The sequence below is a fragment of the Loxodonta africana genome, chromosome 5, assembly GCF_030014295.1.
Source record: "Loxodonta africana isolate mLoxAfr1 chromosome 5, mLoxAfr1.hap2, whole genome shotgun sequence".
NCBI classification, from domain to species: Eukaryota; Metazoa; Chordata; class Mammalia; order Proboscidea; family Elephantidae; genus Loxodonta; species Loxodonta africana.
In genome coordinates, this window is record NC_087346.1 from 120,524,845 (window position 1) to 120,542,446 (window position 17,602).

The following is a 17,602-nucleotide window of genomic DNA, read 5'->3' on the forward strand; positions in this document are numbered from 1 at the left end:
CGCGCTTGGGAAGAAAGCGGGCGCAGCAGGGAGGGTGGGGCCAGGCGGGGCGGGCCTCGCGGCGGGGTGGGCGGAGCCCCAGAGAGAGGCGAGGCCGGGTCAAGATGGGCGGGGGGAGCAGGGCGGGGCGGGCGTTGCGCCCGGGCGGGCGGAGCCTCAGGAGTGGCGGAGAGGGGCGAGGTGAGGCCGAGGCGGGCGGGGGCCCGGAGGGGCAGGGCCTGCATCGGGCGTGCCCTGCGCCGGGGCGGGCGACCTCCGGGCCCGGCGAGGGGAGGCGGGGCCGGGCCGGGGTGGGCGGGGCCGGAGGGCGGGTGTCGCGGCGCGCGGGGGCAGAGCTCCGCCTCTTTACCCGGAGGTCCGCTGGCCCGCCGGAGCTCTGCACTGCCTACCGGAGCCCGGTCGCGGCGCCCCGGGGGAGGAGGGCGAAAGGACGCGGCGATGGCTCCGCGGGGACTCCCGGAGCCTGCCGTCCTCACCGCTGCTGTCTTCGTGGGAGGCGCCGCGAGCTCGGCGCTGGTGGCCCTGGGTGAGTGCCTGTCGGGACCGGGGCGCCCGGTGCAGAATTCGGTCCCGGGCGAGCGGGGCTGAGGGCGAGGGGTCGGGACCGGAGCTCCTCTGTGCTGGGGGCTGTCGCCTCCTGGCGCTGCCGCGGGACCCGGCGCTGCACATCTGGCTGCCCCGGGGTGGCCCGGGCGGGGCGCGGCGCGTGGCGATAGCTCCGGTCCTGCCCTTCCCGCCTGCTGGGCTCCTGCCTTCACTCCTCCCGGCACCTCCTTGGAGGACCTGTGACCCCCACCCCCGCGCCGGGCTGCTCGGAGTGTGGGGACCGGGCCTGCTCTTGGCCCCCTCGGGGGCGCTTCTGCCCCGGCCGCGCCCCTCGGAATCCCTGTCCTCAAAGGCCCAAGGAGCGGAAGATCGTGACACGGGATCGGGTGCACTGCTGTCGCCTCCCTCCCCCCGCCCCTTTTTTAAACCTTAGAGCCTTTCGGAGTTTCAGTTTTCTCGCTTTCCAACTTTTCATTTATTTTAGTGTTGATGAACTCTTGTGTAACAGGTTGGGGATTTCAGATTTCTTTCCATAGATCCTAGACAAATCAGGCTCAGAAAAAAGGAAGGCGCGTTTGTAAACTTACCTTTTTTTGTTGTTGTTCTTCTTCTTTGTGTCAATTCCTGTCACCACAAAAGGAACCGTCTGTGGTCACCGCACGAAGCCACCAGCAGAGATGCTGAACAGTTGTCTCCGACTTAGGAGTTTTCAAATGAATTCTCCTAAGAGGAGTTGCAACTTTTATGGGCCCCCTGTTTCATACTCTTGTTTTTATGACTACAGACTCCAGGGATTCCTTACCATCAGTCCCCCTCTTAATTGCCACCTCACAGCAGTAGTTGAAAAAATAAATAAATAAACTTATACCTTCTTGGCCAATTGGGGTTACCACAGCCTGGAATCTTACATCAGCAAGCCCTTCCAAGCATTGTCTTCGTGGCAGCTCCTCTTGGGGTCCAAATAATAAGCAATTTGGAGACCTTCCAATGTCACTGCCTCCTCCATAAAAATACATGCACTCCTCTTTCTTCCTGAGAAGATCCCAGTGGTTTACAGCTGGTTGTATTAAACTGGCTCATCACTTTGGCCTTCACTTGTTCATAGAAACTGGAACAGGCTGGGAAGGGAACAAGATGTATAATATGCCCCCTGAGTCTTTATTAGCAGACTCGTGTTTCCTTCAGACAGTGACCCTTGGGAAGTGGCAGCTAGTGACATGTGTTGTTGGGTGGGAGATTTTGGTCTTCATCCTGCATTTCCTTTACCTGACAGGTAGGTACATTGTTGTTCGCTGCCATCCAGTCGGCCCCAACTTGTGGTGACCCTGTGCACAACTAGATCGGGCCGTTGTGATCCACAGGGTTTTTACTGACTGATTTTCAGAAGTAGATGGTGAAGTCTGCCTTTCTGGTCTCAGTCTGGAAGCTCTGCTGAAACCTGTTCAGCATCATAGCAGCACACAAGCCTCCACAAACCTCCACTGACAGATGGGTGGTAGGTGCGTAAAAACCAAACCAAACCTGTTGCTTTGGAGTTGGTTCCAACTCACGGGGACCCCATGTGTTACAGAGTAGAACTGCTCCATAGGGTTTTCTTGGCCATAATCTTTAGGGAAGCAGATTGCCAGGCCTTTCTTCCGTGGTACTGGGTGAGTTTCAACTACCAACTTTTAGGTTTATAGTTGAGTACAAGCCACTTGCACCACTCACAGACATTGGTAGGTACATAACTAGGATCAAATTGAACCTCGAGGTTGCAAACCCGTTGCCATCGAGTTGATTCTGACTCATGGAGCGTGTTAAAATGGTGTGGGGGTGGCTTCTGACCTCCTCTAAATTCACCTGAGGAGAGAATCATTATCAGCACTGGCAGTCCAAGGCTGATTCCTATGAGGCGGAGGTTAGATAGGGCTCCACCCTCCAGCCCTCCCTCCCACAGCACTTTCTCCTTCTCTGCTGGGCTCAGTAATTCCTTGCAATGGCCACACAGAACTCACAGGCCATACTCACAGTTATGGAGTTTTTTAGGGAAGTAACAGGTTACAATTCAGGTTCAGGAATGCTCAAGATGCAGTTCTTCCATTGGGACAGCCTCTTCTCAGCCATGCTGCAGGCAGCCCTCTCTCTGGCCCTTGGTCCCCCGAGGGGCCTTTTGGGCTGGCCTGGCCTCCGCCCTGCTCAAGCAAGTGTTACAAAACTCTTTCAGCTCTGCTTAAAAGTGCCTGGAGGAGCCCTGGTGGCGCAGTGGTTATGTGTTTGGCTGCTAACCAAAAGGTCAGCAGTTTGCATCTACTAGCTGCACCTTAGAAACCCTATCGGCAGTTCTACCCTGTCCTTTAGGGTTGCTACGAGTTGGAATCAACTCGTCAACACGGGTTTAGTTTGTTTTTTAATAAGTGCCCGGAGGCACCCCACTTCACCAGTAAGCCTTGGCCCAAACTCTAGCTGGGTTGGCAAACCTAGCTCCACCAAGTGCCCAGAGGCACCCTGCTCCATCAGCAAGCGTCCTGTCCAAAAGCTCTCAGCTTTCTTGGTCCGTGGACCAAGAAGCTCACCGTGCTGTCTCCCGGTTCTGCTGCCTCTGCTGCTGCCGTTTCTTTGCTGCTGCATCTTACCATCTTGCCATCTTTGGTGTTACAGATCTCTTTTTCTGTTTCCTAGGTATAGGAGGGTCTCAGCGCAAGGATCCCAGGTCCAAAGAATGCACTCTGTGCTTGACTCTTTTTTTTTTTTTTTAATTTTATTGTGCTTTCAGTGAAAGTTCACAAATCAAGTCAGTCAAAAACTTATATACACCTTGCTATATACTCCTAGTTGCTCTCCCCCTAATGAGACAGTACACTCCTCTCTACCCTGTATTCCTATGTCCATTCAGGCAGCTTCCATCCCCTTCAACCTTCTCATCTCCCCTCCAGACAAGAGCTGCCCACTTAGTCTCATGTGTCTACTTGATCCAAGAGGCTCACTCCTCACCAGTATCATTTTCTATCTTATAGTCCAGTCCAATCCCTGTCTGAAGAGTTGGCTTTGGGAATGGTTCCAGTCTTGGACTAACAGAAGGTCTGGGGACCATGACCTCCAGGGTTCTCCTAGTCTCAGGCAGACCATTAAGTCTGGTCTTTTCACGAGAATTTGAGGTCTACATCCCACTGCTCTCCTGCTTCTTCAGGGATTCTCTGTTGTATTCCCTGTCATGGCAGTCATTGGTTGCAGCCAGAGACCATCTAGTTCTCCTGGTCTCAGGCTGATGTAGTCTCTGATTTATGTGGCTGTTTCTGTCTCTTGGGCTCAAAATTACCTTGTGTCTTTGGTGTTCTTCATTCTGCTTTGCTCCAGGTGGGTTGAGACCAACTAATGCATCTTAGATGGCTGCTTGCTAGCATTTAAGACACTAGACACCACTCAACAAAATGGGATGCAGAATGTTTTCTTAATAGATTTTAATTTTTTTAGTTGACCTAGATGTTCCCTGAAACCATGGTGCCTGACTCTTCTTAGTAGTAGTCAGGTCCCCTCTCTGCTCTGGAATTGGCTCTCTTTGAAGCTTAGAGGGATAGCAAAACTGACCAATCCCCTCATTAGGGTTCCATACACCTTATTTGCATGGTCCCACCTTCACAAGGGTGCCGTACACTTTATTTACATTATTAGCAAGCTGTCCAATCCCCCTGATGGGCCTCAAGCATCTCATTTGCATAACCCAACCCATTCTTTTGGTTGGAAGTTACAAGATCAGTGAGAAAGGCCATATAAAAGTGATCCATTGCACCACAGAGGGCTAGTGTCAGTTGCCTCAGAATTTGAAGGAAACCTTAATTTGGGAGTAAAATTGTTAAAAATTCAGCTCATGAGGAATGTGATCAGCTATCATCAGGAGATATCCATCCTAAGAGTGGGTTTGTGCTTGAATGGACCTCTGTGCAATATATAGGTCTCAGAACTGTTGTGTAACTGAAGAAAACTCTCATCTAACTGCACAGTAGCCTTTCTGATGAAAGTTAGCTTAAGAAGAATGAGGTCTCTGAAAGAGGAAAGGGTGCAGAGTACACATTTGCTGGGTATTCAAGCCTGTATGAAGAGAGGATGCCCTGACCAGCCAACATCTGGTCCCTGTTGACTCTAAAGACCATATGAATGTTTATAGCTTAGGGAAGTGGGGAGAACAGGATGGAAATTAATGCTAAGTGCTTGCAATATGCCACGCTTTGGGTTGGCCACTTTATACACATTTTTTACACTTATTTCTCCTATTATGAAGTGCTTATTTCTATTGAGGGAACTGGGGCCCAGAGGGGATAAATACTTTGCTCATCACTGCACAGCATGTTTCAGTCAGTGTTCAATCAGAGAAGCAGAACCACTGAGATGTGCCTGTGTATCTTTATGTGTATCTTTATCTGAGACTCATAACCCAGCCTGCTTGATTCCAAAGTCCATTCTCTTTCCACTGTACCCCACTGCTTCCTAGAGAGAAAATAGAACATAAATCAACCTCAGCACCCTTGCTGAGATTCTAAACTACATGGTTGTTGTTAGCAGCTGTCGAGTCAGCCCTGACTCATAGTGACCCCATGCACAAAAGAACAAAATGCTGCCCTGTCCTACACTATCCTTATGATCTGTTGTGGATCAGACTGTTGTGATCCATTTCATTGGCTGATTTTTGGAAGTAGATTGCCAGGCCTTTCTTCCTAGTCTTAGTCTGGAAGCTCCGCTGAAATCTGTTAGCAGCAGAGCAACAAACAAGTCTCCAATGACAGATGCATGGTGGGTGCGCGTGAGGTACGTTGGTCGGGAATTGAACCTGGGTCTCCCACATGGAAAGTGAGAATTTTACCACTGAACATCATAAAAACTAAGCACGTTGTTATCAGAAATTGTGAAATAAAAGGAGAACAGATAACTTCATAGTAGTAGTGATGATGTCTCTTTCATTTCCAGCCTAGTAAACGAATGTCATTAAGCTTCCCTCTCTTAGTAGTAGCATTTGAAACTATGCCATAGGTACCATGAAGATAATTTTCCACACCTTAACTTATTTACACTGAAGCCTGTGAGAGACAGAACTTGACGGTACTGCCTTGTTTTTCCAGGTCTCAGAAGTTTTCCACTTTTGACAGGGTATAGTCTTGCTATTTTTCTATCACTAGTTTTAGTGGAAAATATTCGAGTTTTCCTTCTCTGACAGGTTTCCACCTTACATAGGTTCCGGCTTTCACAGATTTTACTATATACCCTTAAATTCTTTGGTTAAGTTTATTAGTTTCTCTACCAGACAGTGAGTATGGCCCACAAGTAAGGAGTGGATGGAAAAGGTTTAGGAGACTTATACTCTTCTTGGGCTTCCATCCAGCCTCCCGACACTCATTTAGATGCTAAAGATATACTTTATTAAATTCTGGGTTCTTCTTTGGTTGGGTAGCTCGGGCAGCTGTAGGTCCATGTAATGCCTAGTGCTCAGAATGTCCTGAGGAAGTGCCCCTTGGAGCTCAGAATTCCATACCCAAATTTAAAGAGGAAATGAAAAATTTGAGAAGTTCCTGTCAGTCTTCACCACCTCTCCTAAAAGAAATTAATAAAACAAACTGTTTGGCAGTTTTAGGAGTAGAATTTGAATGAGAGAGATATAAACCCCAGGTGATGAAAACAAAAAATTTCACTGTTACTTTGTAAAGAAGTGTTTGGCTGTGATGTTGAACTTTAATTACATACTGGGCCAAAAGAGACATTGTTTAAAATGGACAAAAAGAATGATTTAAACTGTCATTGGTTAAGACTATTATGTTAAGTGGTTTGTAATAATTGTAGGGCACTTACTTCCTTAATTGGAAACCCTGGTGGCATAGTGGTTAAGTGCCACGGCTGCTAACCAAAAGGGCAGCAGTTCGAATCCACCAGGAGTTCCTTGGAAACTCTGTGGGGCCGTTCTACTCTGTCTTATAGGGTTGCTATGAGTCAGAACCAACTCAACGGCAACGCAAACGGTTTTTGGTTTACTTCCTTAATTGGTAAAGATTTGAATGGCTGCTGAAAGCAAGTAGAATGAGTCTGATGTGGCTCGCAAGGCCCAAAACTAAAGTTTGGAGTTAACATATTGTAGACATTTTACTGTTTTTGGAAGAATGAATGCAATGTTTATTATGTATTTTGTGGCAGACACTGGTTTAATTACTTGGATCATTTAATTTTTTTTTTAAATTGTACTTTAGATGAAGGTTTACAGAGCAAATTAGTTTTCCATTAAGCAATACACATACTGTTTTGTGACATTGGTTGCTGTCCTAGTTATCTAGTGCTGCTATAACAGAAATACCACAAGTGGATAGCTTTAACAAAGAGTTTATTCTCTCACAGTCCTGTAGGCTAGAAGTCCAAATTCAGGGCGTAAGCTCCAGGCGAAGGCTTTCTGTCTCTCAGCTCTGGAGGAAGGTCCTTGTCATCACTCTTTCCTTGATCTGGGAGCATCTCAGCACAGGAACCTCAGGTCCAAAGGACAGGCTCTGCTCCCAGCACTGCTTTCTTGGTGGTATGAGGTTCCCAACTCTCTGCTAGCTTCCCTTTCCTTTTATCTCTTCAGAGATAAAAGGTGGTGCAGGCCACACCCCAGGGAAACTCCCTTTACATTGAATCAGGCACGTGACCTGGTAAGGGCGTTACAATCCCACCCTAATCCTCTTTAACGTAAAATTACAGTCCCAAAATGGAGGACAACCACAGAGTACTGGGAATCATGGCCTAACTAAGTTAGGCCACATTTTTGAGGGGACGTAATTTAATCCATGAAAGTTGCCAACCCCACGACATGTCAACACTCTCCCCTTTTCAACCTTGGGTTCTGCATTACCAGCTTTCCTATCCCCTCCTGCCTTCTCTTCCTTGCCCCTGAACTGGTGTGCCCATTTAGTCTTGTTTAGTTTTATGTGCCTGTCTAATCTTTGGCTGAAGGGTGAACCTCAGGAATGATTTCAGTACTGAATTAAAAGGGTGCCCCAGGCCCAAACTCCCAGGATTTCTCCGGTCTCTGTCAGACCTGTAAGTCTGGTCTTTTTTCTTTTTGTGAGTTAGAATTTTGTTCTACATTTTCCTCCAGCTCTGTCAGATCCTGTTCAGAGTAGTCGGTGGTGGTAACCAGGCACCATCTAGTAGTACTGGACTCAGTCTGGTGGAGGCTGTGGTAGTGGTAGTCCATTAGTCCTTTGGGCTAATCGTTCCCTTGTGTCTTTGGTTTTCTTCATTCTCCCTTGTTCCAGACGGTGTAGGACCAGTGGGACATCCTAGATGGCCACTCACAAGCTTTTAAGACCCCGTATGCTACTGACCAAAGTAGGATGTAGAACATTTTCTTTATAAACTATGTTATGCCAATTGAGCTAGGTGTCCCCTGAGACCATGGTCCTCAGCCATTAGCCCAGTAATTCAGTCCCTCAGTGAGTTCAGATCTGTCTATGAAGCTTCCATGACCTTGCTTTAGTGAAGTTGTGCTGATTTAGATCATTTAATTTAACAACATCTTGTTATGTTGTTAGGTGCCGTCAGGTCCGTTCCAACTCATAGCAACCCTGTGTACGACACCCTAGCAGATATATATGTATATATGTCAGGTATGTAATATATTCATTACTGTGTTTATAGATGTGGAAATTGAGTTTCTGGGAAGTTAACTTGGAAAAGTCGTTCAAATGTACAAGGTGGGTTTTGACCTTACGTCAGAACTTATTTCTGAAGCCCATTCTTCTGCTACTAAATCATTTTGTTTCTCCTTTGAGTAAGAAAAATTCTTTTTGTTTTGAGATATTTATAAAGAGTCATTAAATAACAGGGTAATGGCATGATATAGTAGAAAAAGCATCAAGCTTTAAGCCAGAATCCCGGGCTTGAAGTCCACATTCAAGGAGAGCCTGTGTCACTTCCTGGCATGTGGCTCTCTCTTCTGCCTCTGTTTCCTAATCTGTAAAATGGGCATCGTGCCAACTCATCTTTCTCTGCCCTACTGGCTGCTGTGAGGATCAAATGAGCTGATATCTCTAAAAGGTCTTGGCAAATGGCAAAATGACACGTCTTTTATCCTTTGTATCTTTTTTATTGTATTTGTTTTCCCAAAGTGCCCATGGGGCTTGAGTTGTTGATAGCGTGAATGAAACGAATAAATGCAGACCACACATGGTGTAAGATTTTGGCTGGTGATGGCTCTGCAAGGATAGGTTTATTTTAAGTTTACAAAAGCCCAGAGTGACACCACAGATATAAGGGTTGGTTGCCGTTGACTGGGAGTTAGGCGGTCAAGTTTTCTTTTCACTTTCCCTTCAGCTACGGTACAGTGCTGTGGATGCTTTTGGAAGATTTCCTAAAAGGTTGAAAGAGTGTGGGTGGGGTGGAGGAGACATCACCATCGATCCCATTGCTCTCCATTGATAACTTATTAGCACATTTCATTCTGATCTTCTCTTTATTCATTTTTTACCTGAATAGGACCATAATGCAAATATAATTTTGTATCCTGCCTTTTCACCTAATGTTATACCTAAAGGTTTCTCCATTTCCCTACACACCCTTAAAAAATGGCTGTATAATGTTCCATTATATGGGTTCACTGCATTTTACCTCGCTGTGCCCCATCTTAGGAGACTTCAGTTGTTGCTAATTATTTGCTTTTGAAAACGCGTTGATTCAGTGAACTCTACTTTGGGTATAGTTGTGCCCGGCTATTCAGTCAAAGGTATTCGTGCTTTTAAGCCTGTCAGTGGCACCAGTGTTGATGACCTGTAAGGTGGTTCCAGTTTACGTTCTCCCAGCAATGGTCAAAAAGACTCACCTTGGCATTTTCTCTGAAAAACATCTTTGCCAGTTTGTCAAGCAGAAATGGGTACCTTGATTGTTTTAATTTGTTCATCTTTGATTGCTAATAGGTTGGCTATTTTTCTAATAGTGAGCCATTTGTACATGTCTGTAATCCCTTACGGACAAATCTCAAGTCCAGAAAGCTCTGAGGCATACTGACCTGAAACAATATGAGATTCTGTAGTATATATGTATCTCACTTAGTTTGGATATTCATATGTTTTGCTGCAGCTATATTAATGAGTTTGATTTCTGGGTGTTACCTAATTGTGATAAATATGTTATTTTTCTAGAATCAGAAAGTCTAAATTTCTAAGCACATCTGACCTCTGGGTTTTTAGATAACAGATTAGAGTCCTGAATTTTCTCTTCCGTGACTCATGTGTTTATTTCTGTGGCTTGTTGTTGGTAGATGCTGTTAAATCGGTTCCAACTTACAGTGACCCCTAGGTACAACACAACAAAACAGTGCCCAGTCCTGCATCATCCTCACAATCATTGTTATACTTGAACCCATCGCTGTAGCCACTGTGTCAGTCCATTTTCTTGAGGGTCTTGCTCTTTCTTGCTGACCCTCTACTCTACCACACATGATGTCCTTCTCCAGGGACTGGTCTCTCCTGATAACATGTCCAAAATACATGAGACAAAGTCTTGCCATCCTCCCTTCTAAGGCGCATTCTGGCTATACTTCTTCCGGGAGAGATTTGTTCATTTTTCTGGCAGTCCATGGTATATTCAGTACTCTTTGCCAGCATCATAATTCAAAGACATTGGTTGTTCTTTGGTCTTCCTTATTAATTGTCCAGCTCCCACATGCATGGGAGGTGATTGAAAACACTATGGCTTGGGTCAGGCACACATCTTAGTCCTTAAAGTGACATCTTTGCTTTTGAACACTTGAAAGAGGTCTTTTGATGGGTCGTTTGGTTTCTTGACTGCTCCTTCCATGGGTATTCACTGTGAATCCCAATAAAATCCTTGACAACTTCAGTATTTTCTCGGTTTATCATGATGCTGCTTATTGGTCCAGTTGTGAGAATTTTTTTTTTTTCTTTATGTTGAGGTATAATCCATACCGAAGGCTTTAGTTTTTGATTTTCATCAGTAAGTACTTCAGGTCTGTGGATAGCCAAATAGTAAAATTGCTCAATATATCATAATATTGTATGGGGAAAATAACCCTTCCAATGAGTGGCACTTCACCAAAAGAAGAACACTTCAGCATTCTAATGTAGAACCTAATAAAGATACCTGGAAAAAGCTGAGGATTTCTTTTATTCCACGTGGCTCCTGCACAGTGCCCATTATAATGGAAATCTGATTGATAGATAGAGGAGTTGGGTGGGATCTCCCCCATCACCCTTTCTTCTGCCAGTTATTGACACAGCTCTCTTTGTAAGAGAGAAAAGAAACTGAATCTACCCAAGGGACAATATGGGGGGAGGGAGGGCTGGAGGAGAGCAGACATGAGGCAAACTGAGCCCCTCTGCTCAGTCATCTCACCTAAAGGACCGTTTTGCCAAACTTGTTGAACTCACAGGACCTGGTTTTTCTTGTTCCCTTTTTGCAATACCTCAAGGCCCCTGGACTTCTTGTCTCTGCTCATCAGAACTGTTCCAGAATCCCAAAGAAGGAGAATTTTCCAGCCTGAGGTCTTCTGTTTCTTGTGTCTTTTGCTAGTGCTACCCCCCCGCCTTTTCTGTTTGCACATCCCTGTGTGTAACTGCATTCCACCTACTAATGAAGTGTCTATTGTAGAGAAGAAAAGACAAACATCTCTGAAACCACTTTGCTCATCTGAATGATGGAGAATAGGCGCTGCCTCATGAGGTTGTGATGATGATTAAATGAGATGAAATATGTGAGTGCTTGACGCAGTGTCGAGCATGTAACCAAAACCGGTTGCTGTTGACTGCACCCCATGTTGACCCCATGTGTGTCAGAGTAGAGCTCTGCTCCATACGGTTGTCAGTGGCTGCTTTTTTGGAAGTAGATTGCCAGGCCTTTCTTCTGTGGTGTCTCTGAGTGGACTCAAACCTCCAACCTTTGGTTAGCAGCAGGTCATGTTAACCATTTGCACCACCAGGGACTCCATCTGGCACAAGTCCTAAAAATGTATATTATTGCTTTGTCCTTAACCAGCTACTATACAGTCATAGCATCAGATGGAACAAAGTTCCTAACTGCTCCAATATTTTTCTTTTTAGTCCTCTGCCATTACATGAGGTGGCTCCTACCATATCTTGCCCCCGAGCCCTGCATGCTATTTGTGTAAAGGGCAGAGATGGGCTTTGAGGAAGGCATGTTGGACAATGCCCACAACCCCAGCCAGGAAGAGGGCCAGTGGGCTTGGCAGAGAGTTCTCTTGGGAGGCAGGGGATTTGTGGGGCAGAGCTACCAAAATTAGTCAAGGACGGAGAGAAAGAAAGAAAGATGGAAACCATTACCCTTAGAAAGGTAGAGGGTGACACTTTCTTTCTGAAGGTCTTTCTTAAAAAAAAAAAAAAAATCTGGTCTTTCTTAGGGTTCACTAATTGGCTTATCTTTAGTCATAGGTGGAGTCACAAAACTGTAAGAGCTTTCTCCTAGGATTTGATGTAATTATCAGTTGATATGCTTCTTGATATATGCAGCATCTGACTGGTCATTGTTTATCTTCTCTGTTGCTCACCTGGTGAGTGTATTGATGAAATAGAGTCTTTTGATGAGAAAATAGAATTCTGTAGTATTAAGGCTGGAGGAAACTGTGAAGATCTCCTTAAAGCTTCTTATTTAGCAGAAGAGGAAACTGAATTGACGTAGCAGGTCTTGAATGGGTTTCTTTACTCTGTCTAGGACTCTTCTCATTATGTTAAGCCTATCTCTCCACTGAAATGGATGGATCTGGCTTTGCTGCTTTTAGCAAGCTTCCTTGGTCTACATTTGTCCCTGGTCCTCATGCTCCAGGGTCTGGTTTTCTTAGCTCTTTGGACCTGGAGTGAACAGAACCTTAGAAAAATGGCTTCTCCTACAGACTCATACTTGTGTTGTTCTTAGTCATGTGACTTTAGAGTCAGAAGGGACTTTGGTGGTAGTTATCTTGTAATTCACCCTCTGTCTTTACAGATGGGGAAACTGAGCCCCAGAGAGGTTCAATGGCCTGAGGCCACGGTCTGCCGTGGAAGAACAGAAGGTTAGGTTTGGTGAGGTAGGGAATGTGTTTCTGTTCCCTGTTGTAGGCTCAGACCCAAACACAGGACCAGAAACAGCAGACAGGAAGACAGAAAGGAAGGAAAGAAGATAGCCAGAGCAAAAAGAGTCCAGGTATTTGGACTTCTAGCCCAAGGCTTTTTCTTTATAATAAAGTGAAGAGCTACTCTTTCCAGTATTCCCTCAGGAATCCTACCAGTGAAGAGCTACTCTTTCCAGTATTCCCTCAGGAATCCTACCAGTGAAGAGCTACTCTTCCCAGTATTCCCTCAGGAATCCTACCAGTGAAGAGCTACTCTTCCCAGTATTCCCTCAGGAATCCTACCAGTGAAGAGCTACTCTTTCCAGTATTCCCTCAGGAATCCTACCAGTGAAGAGCTACTCTTCCCAGTATTCCCTCAGGAATCCTACCAGTGAAGAGCTACTCTTCCCAGTATTCCCTCAGGAATCCTACCAGTGAAGAGCTACTCTTCCCAGTATTCCCTCAGGAATCCTACCAGTGAAGAGCTACTCTTCCCAGTATTCCCTCAGGAATCCTACCAGTGAAGAGCTACTCTTCCCAGTATTCCCTCAGGAATCCTACCAGTGAAGAGCTACTCTTCCCAGTATTCCCTCAGGAATCCTACCTGCACGTCTCCTCTCCTTTCCCCCTTGAATTGCTGAGAGTTGTTGTCATCCTTTGTTTTGTCTGCCAGCCTCTACGTGTCATATTGCTCCAAAGGCCTGAGGTGGAAAAATCTTGTCATGGAGAAAAAAAAAGAACAACAATAAAAAGTAAGCAAGGACTGCCTTAGGTGAATATGTATGATACTGATACATTTGGAAATATTAGTGAAAATTTTTAGTGCAAACATTTTGAAAACCCACATTCATTCATGAAGCTCTTTTCAAAGTGAAACTAAATTCAGTTGTGTTTTTGCAACTAGTACTTCAAGTGTATCTATTAATCGTGACTATAACACATTCCTAATTTTATAATAATTTATACTATTTGAAGCCCTGGTGGCTATACCATTCAGAACTCTTTGTTTTGTGGATTCATTGTTTGATTTATTATTCATTTAACAAATGTTAATACAGTGCCTTAATGTCTCACTGGGTGGTACAAACAGTAAATGTGCTCTGCTGCTAACTGAAAGGTTGTAGGTTTGAGTCCACCCAGAGTCACCTTAAAAGAATGTCCTGGTGATCTGCCTAAAAGCCAGCCACTGAAAACCCTATAGAGCACAGTTCTACTCTGACACACTTGGGGTCTCTATGGGTTGGAATCAACTTGATGGCAACTGGTCAGTGTGTGCAAGGCACTAGGTATAAAGGGGTGTGAACAAAATAGGCTCAGTCCCTGCTTTTATGGAGTGAGCAGGTTATCAGGGAAGATAGTTAAACAAGCAATAATGATAAAGTGTCATTCTTAGCTGGATAAGGAAGGTATGACACCAGGCCAGAGTATCTAACCCCGGGGTTGGGCGTGGGGCATGAGTAGATAAACAAGAGGCCAGGACCAATTAGGGGAGACTTTGTGGAGGAAACGAAGTTTAAACTTGAACCTGCAAAAGTGTAGGAGTTAGCCAGTTGAAGAGAAGATGAGAGGAAGGTCAAGGCAGAGGGGAGGTGAGAGCAAGCAAAGCTGCAGCAGTGGTTCCCAAACTTGAGCGACCACTAGAGTCTGCTGGAGGGCTAATGGCTGGACCCCACCCCACAGTGTCTGAGTCAGTAGGGCTAGTACGGGGTTGGAGAATTTCCTTCCCTAACACATTACCAGGTGATGATGGCTAATATCAAAGGTGAGCAGGACAGTAGGGAGGTAAGAGGTAGAAGTAAGTAGGTAGTATTCCTCCTAACCTGAAAATTCCCTCCCTTTTTGGCCTAGGAGCCCTGGTAGTGCAGTGGTTAAGTGCTCAGCTGCTAACCAAAAGGTTGGCACTTAGAACCCACCAGCTGCTTTGAGGGAGAAAGATGTGGCAGTCTGCTTCCATAAAGATTACATCCTTGGAAACCCTAGGGGCAGTTTCTGCTCTGTCATGTAGGGTTATGAGTCAGAATCAACTTGACAGCACACAACAACCTCTTGGCTTATCTGTAGCTTCCCTACCACTCTTCCCTCAAGTTGAGATCAAGGATAACACTTCCAAGAAACCTCTCCTAGGTATTCTCACAAATTCTTTCTCCCTCCTGTGAATATACATGTCATGCCCATAAGTACATGGTACCTTTGTTCCACATTACTTAACCCTCAATTGTAGACAGTTATTTCCCCTGTGTTTGTTTTGTCTACCTAGAGCTTCTTGAGATGGCTGAGAATATGACTGGTACTGAGATATTTTAGACTGGTCAGTAAATTTCATTATTGAACCACTATGAGGAGCAGGTGGCAATGTTCTCTGTTTTGTTGATGAGAAAACTGAAAATTATAGAGGAATAACTAAGATGAAGAGAAGTTAAGTGACTCACCCAAGTAACCAAGAGAAGCCAAAGCTACGTCTGTGCTCACTGTTCTCAAATGCCCTTCGCTTTATAAGAAACGACAGGTGCTCCATGCTTGACACCACTGGTAAAAGGAAGGTGTTAGATTTGGTTTTTCTTTGAACTTTTAAAAAAAAATTTTAGGTCCATTTCCTTAAAGAGAAAACCAAGGAATCTTATAAGTTGAATGTAGATTTTATTTTTGTAGAAAATGAGTGATTATTTTAGGAATTCTTCAGGAATTATCCACATGCTTTTAGAGTACGTATTTCAAAGGGTAATTCCAATTACATGTCATTAGGTTTAGAAATGATTTTTAGATAATTTTGTCATGAGGGCGATATTAAGGAAAACCCTATTTCAGTTACCTGAAAAAAAAACATGAATTAGATAATAATGTCATTAGGTTTCTTAACTGGCCAGATGAGCTTAGCCGAGTGGTTGAAGATGTATGAAGAACCTGTAAGTGAAATGTTGGTAAGTCCCTGGGTGGTGTAATGGTTAAGCCCTTGTCTACTAGTCAAAAGGTGGGCAATTTGAACTCACCCAGTTGACGATCTGCTTCTGAAAGTTCACAGCCTTGGAAACCCTATGGAGCAGCTCTGCTCTGCCCACATGGGGTCTCTATGAGTCAGAATTGACTCCAAAAAAAAAAAAAAAACCCAGTGCCGTCGAGTCAATTCTGACTCATAGTGACCCTATAGGACAGAGTAGAACTGCCTCATAGGGTTTCCAAGGAGCGCCTGGTGAGTTTGAACTGCCGACCCTTTGGTTAGCAGCTGTAGCACTTAACCACTACGCCACCAGGGTTTCCAGAATTGACTCGAAGGCAACTAACAACAACATAAAATGTCAAATACTATGTAGGGTTAAAAATGAACAAATTCCTTTAATACTGGTAACGTGCCAAGCCTTCCTCTCCCATGTTAACACACAAACATAAGGTAGTCTTTGTGAGATTCTTTTAAAGAGTGGAAGTTTGAAGAATTCACGGGGCTTTCTCACAGTATAACACAGGAGCACTGGTTTTCAAATATTCTGACATAACGACATAAATGTTCTTCATCATTGAAGTCCCCAGCACAATCGTGTGAATTATCCACGTTATAAAAAACGGCCGCCCGGAATTTCCTGGCATTGGTGAGGTGGCAGATGGCTAATGAGCAGGCATTCCTTCATTTTTCTTTGCACGTTTGTGCTGTATACTCAGCTGGCTGCAATGCTTTTGCTGCTTCTTTAGTTCTTTCCACCATCCTCCCCGTCTATTAAAGGCAAAACACTAAACAACTACAAAGAGAAAAAGCTGGACTAGAGCCCAGAAGTTGGGTTTTGAGGGTGAAGCTCATTTCCCTTGCATGACTGTCTTCATAAATCTTTGCAGGTAAAAGTTATATTTATTCCTTATTGGCAGTATGCACTTGATTTAAAAATGAGGGCCTTCCTTATTTAAGATACCTATAGCGACCCTATAGGACAGAATAGAACTGCCCCATTGAGTTTCCAAGGAGTGCCTGGTGGATTCGAACTGCAGACCTTTTGATTAGCAGCCATAGCACTTAACCACTACACCACCAGGGTTTCCACTGCACTGCCAGGGCTCCTTAAAGAGAAGGACCAAGGGGTGTAAAATGAATAACAAAATTGGTTTCTGTCTTCCACAAACTTATGATTGAGAAGGAGGAGATAAGCTGTGAATACGACTACAGAGTGCTGTGTGGGCTCACAGAGGAGGGAGAATTTTCTTCTGATAAGAGGGGTGGAAAAGACTTCATAGCCTCAAACTTGGCATGTTAAGTGGACCTTTAAGGGGGTGCAGAGGGAGGGGTAGTTCAGTGATAGAAATATTGCCTTCCATGCGGGAGAACCAGGTTCGAGTCCCTGCCGGTGCATCTCATTAGCAGTCACCATCCATCTGTCAGTGGAAGCATGCATGTTGCCTAATGCTGAACAGGTTTCAGTGGAGCTTCCAGACTAAGATTAGGAAGAAAGGCCTGGCAATGTACCTCCAAAAATCAGCCACTGAAAACCCTATGAATCACAACGGTCTGATCATCAACTGATAGTGGGGATGGTGCAGGACCAGGCAGAGTTTTGTTCCCTTGTGGATCGGTGTGGGTAGCTAAAGACAACAACAAAGGGGATGCAGGGATATGATTTTATGCCAACCAAAAGGAACAGCCTGTGCGGAGGCCTGGAGGTAGGAAAGGAAAGGTTGGTGCAGACTGGGCATGGACAGAGGCATAGGGAGGTTAATAAGTTCCCAGGGACAATCTCTAAATTGTTCCCCCCTCCTCCAATTCCAGTGCCCAGGGGCAATCTCTAAATTGCCCATCCTTCATTTCAAGATGAATAGATGGCGACATATCAGCAGAAATGCCTTCCCCCCTCTTTTCCAGCTTCCTCAGTCAGGTGCCTTTCATATTTGTGGTGCCTTGAAGGGTTATCCCGCGCCTCATCTGGTACTCCTTTGGACTTGCGCCTCAGGGCAAGTGTCCCTCTCTGCGGCCCCTCGGTACGTCTCTGCATGTGTGCCAGGGTTCCTCAGTCAAAGTTGCAGGAGATA

At 45.2% G+C, this 17,602-nt stretch overlaps 1 protein-coding gene across 1 annotated transcript in view; it reads left to right on the top strand.

Annotated features, from left to right (window-relative positions):
- Positions 1-385: 385 nt before the first annotated feature.
- RELL1 (RELT like 1) overlaps positions 386-17,602 on the top strand; it is an 85,508-nt gene continuing 68,291 nt past the window's right edge. Inside the window, exon 1 of the mRNA XM_010591407.3 lies at positions 386-526. Within this exon, the coding sequence (XP_010589709.2) occupies positions 439-526 (88 nt within the window). The 5' untranslated portion in view covers positions 386-438. The remainder of the gene's footprint in view (positions 527-17,602) is intronic.